Source organism: Myotis nattereri, assembly GCF_964212035.1.
Source record: "Myotis nattereri genome assembly, chromosome: 20".
NCBI lineage: Eukaryota > Metazoa > Chordata > Mammalia > Chiroptera > Vespertilionidae > Myotis > Myotis nattereri.
Window position 1 is genome coordinate 4,522,202 of NC_138096.1, and position 9,486 is coordinate 4,531,687.

Here is a 9,486-nt window from a genome sequence, read left to right on the forward strand (position 1 = left end):
GGCCCTTGGGATACAAACAACGACGCCATTTTCCCACCAGTTCTATGGAAACAGAAAGTGACGCCCCAAAGCCTACCGGGAAATGTAGTCCGACTCGGGGCGCCCGGGTGCGAGCCCTCGCCCGCGAGAACTGCAAGACCCGCAACGCCCCGCGCTTGCGTGAGACGGAGGTGGAGGAGGGGGGGGGGAAAGGGGCGGGCGACTGTGCAGGGAGGTGGTGGCGGCGCCTGCGCAGTGGGACCGAGATGGCGCATTTTCTTGCACAGAATAATGCGGCGGCGCTGGCGGCCGAGGAGGGCGGAGAGTTCCTTGATGAAGTAGGGGGAGGGATTCATGGAAGCGTCGGGAGGAGCCCGGGTGTGAGCTATAAAGTGGGAAGTTGATGCGGGGCCCAGCTACTCCCGGACCGGTGGCGCGGAAGCTGTGATCTCATCGCTGAACCGTGAGCGGCAGTGGTGGCGGCAGGCGGGGTGGGGGGGACCGGATGGGCAGGAGGGCGGGGTCTGGAGGAAAGAAAGAAGGATGGTGAGGCCCCGGATGCTGAACCTGATTGGGTCCGAACGTTCTGCGTCCCCTCGCGGGCGAAGGGGAAGAACTGGAGGGGGCCCCGGATCGGGGCGGAAAGGGGCATCGGAGCGGAGAGGAAGCGGAGCCTCGCGGGCCCGGCGACCCTGCAGGCGGAGCGGATGCTGGAGGCTCCCGGCCCCGCCGCGGTGGAAAGTCGGCCTCGGAGGAGTTGTTCAACCCCCAGCCCGCTTCTCGGGTCGTTCTCTGCAGACCCGTCGTCGGCCGGAAAGGTTGCCTGCGCTTCCGAGCTGCGCTGACATTTGTAGGTCTCTCTGTAGCCATTCTGACACCAGATCCTTCCCTTGATCTTTTTTTTTTTTTTCGTGCGCAAATGTGCGCGCCCCGATTTCACCCTCGAACGCGTTAGAAAGCAATCTCCGTCCGCTCGTTCAGTCCCCGTACTCGCTGAACGCCTACCGGGCGGAGGTACCGGTCCGGCTCCTGCCTGGGTGGACCTCAGCCTCGTGGGGGAGGCGGTGGTCATTTGCACGCACAGGCGGGTGCGGAAGGGCAGCAGCGGCGAATGCTGGCTTCAGGGTGACAGGGGACCGTGCGGTTAGGGACCTCGGGGAGGGCTTTACCGAGCCCGGGAGGATCGGCCTAGGAGGTGAGGGGTTGGCTGCGGGTAACTAAGGAAAGAGCATGTCAGACCTAAAGAAGAGCAGGCTGGAAAGCCTTCTGTCAAACGGGAGCTTTTGAAATACGGGGAACTGGGGCCGGAGGAGCAGGGACCCAGATCCTTACACACTGTGTTAAGGAGCTTGGGGTTTGTTTGCTTTTCCAGTGGAAAGAGAGATAAGACTTACCTTCGAAAGATTTCAGTTTTACAAAGATCACTAGCTCATGCAGGGAACCTAGCTAGGAAGTTATTGCAATAGTCACACGGAGGAGAGAACATGTTTTTGTATTTGTCATTCATCCATTGTTTGAATAAGTTCAAAGCAGTTTGCGTTTTGAAATTGAGTAGTTTCGGACTCACATAGACATTCTGTAGTATTCATCAACCTAAAAGTAAATTAATAGAGCTACAGCCTGGTGTGCTAATTTTTTTTTTGTTTTACCTACATATTCAAGAGTAGGCTACAGAAAACACACTTTTCAATCCTTAAGTATGTTTTTTTAATTGATTTTTAGAAAGAGGGGGAGTGAGAGGGTGAGAGAGAGAAACATCTGTTGCCACCCACCCCCACCCCTACAGCTGATGGAGTCTGCAACCTGGGCATGTGCCCTGAGGAGGATTCAAAGCTGCAACCTTTCTATGCAGGGGAGGAAGATCAACTGAGCCACACGGAGAGGCCAGGGCATGCACTTTCCAGTTCTTTAAGTTCATAATCCTAAAGACAAAAAATCGTTGTCCAAAGAATCAAAAGAAAGCAGATAAAGGGGGAAAACCTGAAATGTGCCAAAGATGTCAGAGCAATTAGAAAACTGATGTGGGGACAAATAAAAATAGATTTTTACGGAGCAAAAGAGTAGAGATTCAATAGTGAAGGAGGATTCTAGGAAGACCATGAGTGATACGCTAGGGAATATCGAAGTAAATGTAAATTTAAGAAGAATAAAGGAAGGGAATAATTTTTTTTAATATATTTTATTGATTTTTTTACGGAGAGGAAGGGAGAGAGATAGAGAGTTAGAAACATCGATGAGAAAGAAACATCGATCAGCTGCCTCCTGCACATCTCCTACTGGAGATGTGCCCGCAACCCAGGTACATGCCCTTGACCGGAATCGAACCTGGGAACTTTCAGTCCGCAGGCCGATGCTCTATCCACTGAGCCAAACCGGTTTCGGCGGGAATATTTTTAATAATGCATGTCTTGTCTTAAATCAGAATCTCTGAAATGGACTGATTGTAGTGAAAATACAGGAGGGAAGTCTCCCCTTAAGTTATATATAGTATATAAAACATTTTAATATTCATAGAAACAAGTATGTTTACTAATTTTATAATCAATTATATATAGAAGAATCTAAATCTGTGGGTTTGTTTTAACATTGATTTGACAACAATATAAGCCTTTCACGGTTGAGTAAATATAAAAGGTTTAATATAAGTTTTATTCCTTAAAATCCAGGTGAACACTGACCAATCACTTGAATGAAAACTTTCCCTTTTTTTTTAATGCGATATAATTGATATGTCATAGTTCACCCGTGTAAAGTATACAATTTTGTGGGTTTTAGTGTACTCACGGAGCTGTACATCCACCACCACAATCTAATTTTTGAACATTCTGTTGGCCCCCAGAAGAAATATCGCATTCATTAGTAGTCACTCCCTAGCCCCCCTACCTAACGTTACCTAGGCAATTGTCAATCTACTTTCTGCCTCTATAGATTTGCCTGTTTTGAATAGTTCATGTAAATGGAATAGTACAATATGTAGTCTTTTTTGACTGGCTTCTTTCACTGAGCATAATGTTCTCAAGATTTCATACCCTTAGAATTTTCTTTTAAAATGAAACAAAGTCTGCCTTTACAAATTCCTTGAGATACAAATTCCTTTGCAGTTTGACACTCAAAGATAATTTAATTAATGAGATCACATTTATGATTCTCTTTTTTAACAGATCATCTTTGAAATCCAACAACAATGGAGAAGACTCAAGAAAAAGTCCAAAGAATTCTTCTAGAACCCTACAAGTACTTGCTTCAGTTACCAGGTATTATTTTATTTTTTTATTGTTTCACCTACATACTCAAGAGTACACTACAAAAATCACACTTTTCAATTCTTAAATATTTCTTTAATTGATTTTTAGGGAGAGGGTGAGAGAGAAACATCTATTGCCACCCACACCAAACAGGGTTGGTTTTACATAGTAGTGGTCATTTGAATGTTAGAATTCAGAAAAGGTTTGCCAGCTATTGAGATTTTCATATTTAAGGTCATGCGTATGAGAAAAGTGATGATTTGTTATTAAAAGGGACATTTTTGAGGTACCCTTAAAAAATATGCAAGTATATAACCTACCTAAAAATTAAAAATTCTTAAAACATTTGAGTACCTTTTTGGAGGTTTTATTATTTACGGATGCCACACTTTCCTCTTCCCTACTAGATTAAGGAAAGCTGTGCCAATTTGTGCACCAACAAAAAGCTTCAGTTTCATTCCATGCTCATGTTTCCACCATCACACGCACTCTCCATTTCTCACACTACCAGTTTCTTTAACAGCCAGATAGTCATGCATCTAAATCACGTTACTTAAAAGCATAACCCCCATTATTCCTATATAAAGATGGGCCACCTGGTCATGGCTTCCTACAGGTACACTTGCCTAATCATGTTTATGTGTATGTACATGTTTTGATATTTTTTTAACTTTGGAAAAATGATGATAGTAAAAATTCAGAAATATAACAACTGTAAGTTCTTAGGATAAAATTCACTTATAAACTAGTTACTTGGACCTGAAATACTCCTTCTCATAGAAAAGGGAATACTTCAGGCCATGGCAGTGTTACTTCTTGGTAGGAAAGCGGCAGAGCTGTCCATTCTCTGAAACTTTAAGGGAATGCTAGATAATTTTAAGAGGCAATTGTATGAGGTAATTCAATAGCAACGTACATTTCATTAAAAATACCTATGTTCTCAACAACAACAACAAAAATGCCCATGGTCTCTGAAATTGACAGTGCTAATTAACTGCCACTAACTAGGCTGGCATCCTTTCAAAAGGAATGAATTAGATCATAATTCCTATTCCCCCATTCCATTCCAAAACTGTTGATACAAGTTAAGATGAAAGTGATGGGCTGCTGAAGGATTTAGAACCTCTTTTGCCTGCCCTGATGCTAAGGTTGCGGGGTTTAGAGTGTGAATTTTGACAGAAGGGGCCAGTAGGGGCCCAGCACTGGAAGCTCTCCAATGGGTAATGGATTGATGGGGTTGGATTTATCAAGTCTGATCTGTTTTAGAGTAAATTTCTGAAATGTTTTTATAATTAAAGTGTTAACTTTATTGCCAAATTTTATTCTTTAATTGCAGGTAAGCAAGTGAGAACCAAACTTTCACAGGCATTTAATCATTGGCTAAAAGTTCCAGACGACAAGCTTCAGGTATCTAGGCAATTCCAATCCCCTCCATTTTTGGTGGGTTTTTTTTGCTTTGGGTAGAGAGTGAGAAACATTGTTTTGTATATTTTATGCCTCCATTGGTTGATTCTTGTATGCACCCAGGCTGGGATGGTGTATCGGGACGATGCCCTAACAAAGTAGGCTACCTACCCAGGGCCTCTAACCTCATTCTTAATCCCCAAGAAATTTATGACTTCACGTAGAAATACTCCTAGCTCTTAATTCTGTTTAATGCTCATGTAATCTATTGTTTTCATATTGAGGTTGCTAAATAATTACTACTTCTAAAAACTAAGGCACCTGAGACCATCATAATCTGTTAATATAGTAGTTCAGATATGAAAAAAATGAACTTTTCAATTGTTCTTTTTGTTAGATTATCATTGAAGTGACGGAAATGTTGCATAATGCCAGTTTGCTCATCGATGATATCGAAGACAACTCGAAGCTCCGACGTGGCTTTCCCGTGGCACACAGCATCTATGGGATTCCGTCTGTCATCAATTCTGCCAATTATGTATATTTTCTTGGCCTAGAGAAGGTCTTAACTCTTGATCACCCTGATGCAGTAAAGCTTTTTACACGCCAGCTCTTGGAACTCCATCAGGGACAAGGCCTGGATATTTATTGGCGGGATAGCTACACCTGTCCCACGGAAGAAGAATATAAAGCCATGGTGCAGCAGAAGACAGGCGGGCTGTTTGGATTAGCGGTGGGTCTCATGCAGTTGTTCTCTGATTACAAAGAAGATTTAAAGTCACTACTTGATACCCTGGGGCTCTTTTTCCAAATTAGAGATGATTATGCTAATCTACACTCCAAAGAATATAGTGAAAACAAAAGCTTCTGTGAAGATCTCACGGAGGGAAAGTTCTCGTTCCCTACTATTCATGCCATTTGGTTGAAGCCTGAAAGCACGCAGGTGCAGAACATCTTGCGCCAGAGAACCGAAAACGTAGACATTAAAAAATACTGTGTACATTACCTTGAGAATGTGGGTTCTTTTGAATACACGCGGAATACTCTGAGAGAGCTCGAAGCTAAAGCCTACAAACAAATCGATGCGCTTGGTGGGAACCCTGAACTGGTAGCTCTAATAACGCACTTAAGTCAAATGTTCAAAGAAGAGAATTAGCAATATTAAGCCATTCTTGATTAGGCCTGACAGCTTATTTGAGTCGGTTATTTTTTTGTCTTTTAGCCTATCTTTTTATAAATTTGGAGCAAGCTGTTTGTCTCTAAGAACTGAGTGGACGGGGCGGTGTGGGGGAGGTGGTTTCCATGTAGAGCCACATTGAAATAGGTGTCATGTGAATGTCGCGGTGTGCGGTGTCGGGTCTCTGTGGCCAACTCTGCCGTGAGTGTTTGATCGATTCTGTCAATAAAGAATTCGACTTCCGTCTTCTCTGCACTGGGAGCAGCTCTCCTCTTCCCCTGAACATGGCCGCCTGCGCCAAGTTGGTCTCCACCCCTCCTCCGACAGGAGCACCTCTGGGCTGCTGGGGGGGTCGCTGCATGCAGTGGTGCTGAGACGACCGGACACACAGAGGTGAGAGCCTGCTGGCCCCACGTCCCCTGACCTCGCTTGCTTCCAGCCGCAGCTTCCAAACCAGCACCGTCTCAAGGGACATCGACGCAGCAGCCAGGTTCCTCGGGGCTGGGGCTGGGACTGTTTGGGAGCCTCCTCCCTGTTATGCCAGGAACCCTTCTCTGAAGCAACAGCCCTTCAGTGCCATTCTGGGCTCTGCCCTCTCAGAGGCCATGGGGCTCGTGCCTGATGGTGGCCTTGCTCTCCCTCTGCCATGTGATGTTGCTGTCTCCGCCTCATATACCTTCTCCCGTGCCTGGTCTGCCCTGTATGTTCCTTTCCCTCCCCCCCCCAGGCAACCAGGGGAAAGTGGCTGGCTCAGGGTTTGACAGAGGGAAGACAGTAATAATAAGAAAAAAAAAAGCTCCTAGGAATATCGATACTTCTAACTATACTGTATGGGCAGTTCCCACTTCATCTACCCAGTTCCAAGCCAGTGGCTACTTGGGACCAGTTTCTGTCGCTCGCTGGCCCATAGGCTGTGGGAACTCCTCTTCCTAAATGTTGCTGCTTAGAGTATCAGCCTCCCCCTAGAAATTCCCGCCAAAGGCTCTCATGGGAAGGCTGACAGTGACAGCACCAAGAAGTCTCCCCTCACATGCCGGCCCAAGTTGGTTGGTTGGTAAGTAACGGGTGCCCCCAAGCTGATTGGTATCTGGGCACAACAACGTCTGTCCATTTGGAAAGAAAAAAAGTACATGGAGAAGTATTTTAAGAAGGAGCCTTTAAACCTTTGTCTATTTTCCCAGGGTTAGTAGTAAAAATCATAAAAGAGCAGTTTGCTCACTTCAGAAGGAAATGCCCTTTTCCTTCCCACGCACCACCCGCTAGAAGGCGGTTGGTGCTTGAATGGAAAGGGAGCTGTGGGCCTCTTTAATCTCTGATTAAAGGAGAGAGTGAACCTGAGACCTAGTCGCCATGGCTACCCCATCAGGCACTAACAAGCCGTCCAGTGCCTTAACCCTGACTCCCTCTTGTGTAATTCCCAGCCCAAACCCCTGGAGCCATCTGTGGCCAAGAGGTAGGAAAAGAGACCTCGGTTACTGTGTTAGACATTGCTGAATCCCGAAATGAAAGTTGTGCTTCTCAGAAACAGTGCGTTTGGCGTGATTGGTTCTATAGGATGTTCTCTCAGGTCTAATCACCAGCACCTGCACTTGCATGAGACCTTCTCACCAAAGCGCTCAAACCTTTTCGATAAGATGGAGGACACCTCGGTCAGATTTTCAACAATAAAGATAAATTTCTTTTTTAAGTTGGGTACTGTCTTTACTAACTTTTATGAAAATTTGAATCTTCCATTTTAATTGATACAAGGGAACCTCTTAAAATCATGGGTATTTGTGCTACACTATGGGAATTTGAATTTTGTGGTTATGAATCCATAATTTAAAATGAAGAAAGTATTATTACTCAGAAAGACTTAATGCTAACTATATAGAGAAATTAAAATATGGCTCTCAGTTTTTTTATGATTACCATTACGATATCAAAAGCCTGACCTCCTCAAAGTCAGTCCTGTATCTGCTTCTTTACCTGAAATAACATAATTAATAGCAGCTTATTCTTTCTTCATGTCCCTCTACCAACCTAAATAATGGATGAAGTCACTTTTCCCCCAGCCCTTTTTTTAAACCACCATCTTCACTCTTTAAGTGACCCAGGAGTATGTCTTGGATTTCTTTCTTACCCTTGCCTCCTATATCTATTTAGTCCTCCCAAGCCCTATAGCTTTGTCCTTTGTGATGTCTCTTATCTGTTCCATTTTCCCTGTCATTAACCTGGAACAGGCTTTGTTGCCTGTTGAAATACAGGCAAAGAGTCGCTAATGGACACCACAATCATGTGAATTCACATACAGTGCAATTGGCGTTGGACTCTCCAACATGGCAGCACTGCCTTATTGTGTAGTCTTTAAAAGGCACTCTGTGCTTTAGGAGAATGACCAATTTATGTGACTTACTTTTGTTTCTATGCATAAAGAAAAATGTGTCTGAAGGTCTGATTATTGGCGTAATGAATAATGGAAGGTATTTGGGGGAGGCAGTACTAACGATAATCTGCACAAGTACTTTGTAAATCTTGCCCAGTCACTTAATAGAAAATGCAAAATGGGAATAAACATTTGAGAAACCAATTTAAAGAGACTTAGATTTAATAAATGATAGTCTAGCATGTCAATACTTTACAAGAAAGAAATGATTTATTGAAGCTGTTAGGTTAAATCAACTAACCATAAAGAATTGGACATGAAGCCTTAGCCAGTTTGGCTCAGTGGATAGAGCGTCAGGCAAACATTGTCACAATTTAGTGGAGAGAAGAAAGTAGTTTACAAAGAAAAGAAAGATTCATGTAACTGTTGTGGGACTGGTCTGAATTTGGTGGATGCCGGTAATTTAAAAAAGCTGTGGTCGTTCTCTGCTGAAAGGCAATCTAAAAACTTTAAAGTTAAAAAGCCAACAGCCCTTTTCAGGGCATAGATTGCTATCAGTACATAAGTTACCGTTATTCTGCTTCAGTTTTCTCCTAACATGGAGCTAAAGGTGCCCTACCTTCACGCCGTGCAGCGGGGGTCGGCCAAAATAAACAGTGATAAACCGTATCTGATCAAGCCCATCGGAAACAAACCTAATCATCTAACAAAGTTAGGTTCATTCACTTGCTGAAACAAGGGCGGCCACACCCCAGAGGAACTGGGGAGTCTTAAAAAAAAAAAAAAAAAAAGCCAGGGAAGCACAGACTTGGAGGAGTGTAGGTAAGAATGAAGCAGGCTCCAAGGTCCTGTATCCTTGACAACAACAAAGTTAAAATAAACATGGGGTGTCCCAGCTGCCAGCCTCTGTACAGGGAATGGAAAAGCGTCAAGATGATCCCCGCAGCTCACCTCCTCCAGGCAGGAGCGGGATGCTCCCTCCTCACTGATAAGACTTCACCCCGCAGAGCTGCTGAAAGTTTCAGGGAACCAGGTCGCTGAGTCTATGTCCCTTTCACTAAACCAGAAAGAGCAGCTTTTACGGTCACAACGGGTATCCGTGTCGAAACCCACTGTTAACGAAATTCATCAGGAAAGCCACCTCCCTGGTGGTGGTGACCCCGGGTCCCCCCGGTGGGGGTAACGGCCTCTCTCATCCGCACCAACAGTAACACCACCACCGGCCTCGCGTGCTTGGATCACGAACCGGACCCGCTGCTAAACGTCTCCTTGAGCGTCATCTCCTTGGACACCGACAGGCAACCCCCGCGAAACCT

At 44.7% G+C, this 9,486-nt stretch overlaps 1 protein-coding gene across 2 annotated transcripts; it reads left to right on the forward strand.

Moving 5' to 3' along the window:
* Positions 1-169: 169 nt before the first annotated feature.
* Positions 170-6,051, forward strand: GGPS1 (geranylgeranyl diphosphate synthase 1). 2 transcript variants are annotated; one of them, XM_081114343.1, is made up of 4 exons: positions 234-829; positions 3,141-3,233; positions 4,561-4,631; positions 5,026-6,051. In XM_081114343.1, the coding sequence occupies exons 2-4, from the start codon at positions 3,164-3,166 to the stop codon at positions 5,782-5,784; spliced, it is 900 nt and encodes a 299-aa protein (XP_080970469.1). In that variant the 5' UTR covers positions 234-829; positions 3,141-3,163; the 3' UTR covers positions 5,785-6,051. The 2 variants fall into 2 exon arrangements, with proteins under 2 accessions (XP_080970470.1, XP_080970469.1); XM_081114344.1 differs by lacking the exon at positions 4,561-4,631 and having other exon boundaries at positions 170-829.
* Positions 6,052-9,486: the final 3,435 nt, after the last annotated feature.

Bases quoted from the DNA above. Each gene is read 5' to 3' on its own strand.
- GGPS1 (XM_081114343.1), top strand. From the start codon at position 3,164: ATGGAGAAGACTCAAGAAAAAGTCCAAAGAATTCTTCTAGAACCCTAC. The intron at 3,234-4,560 runs GTATTATTTTAT...CTTTAATTGCAG, and splicing joins GTACTTGCTTCAGTTACCAG to GTAAGCAAGTGAGAACCAAA. The intron at 4,632-5,025 runs GTATCTAGGCAA...TCTTTTTGTTAG, and splicing joins TTCCAGACGACAAGCTTCAG to ATTATCATTGAAGTGACGGA.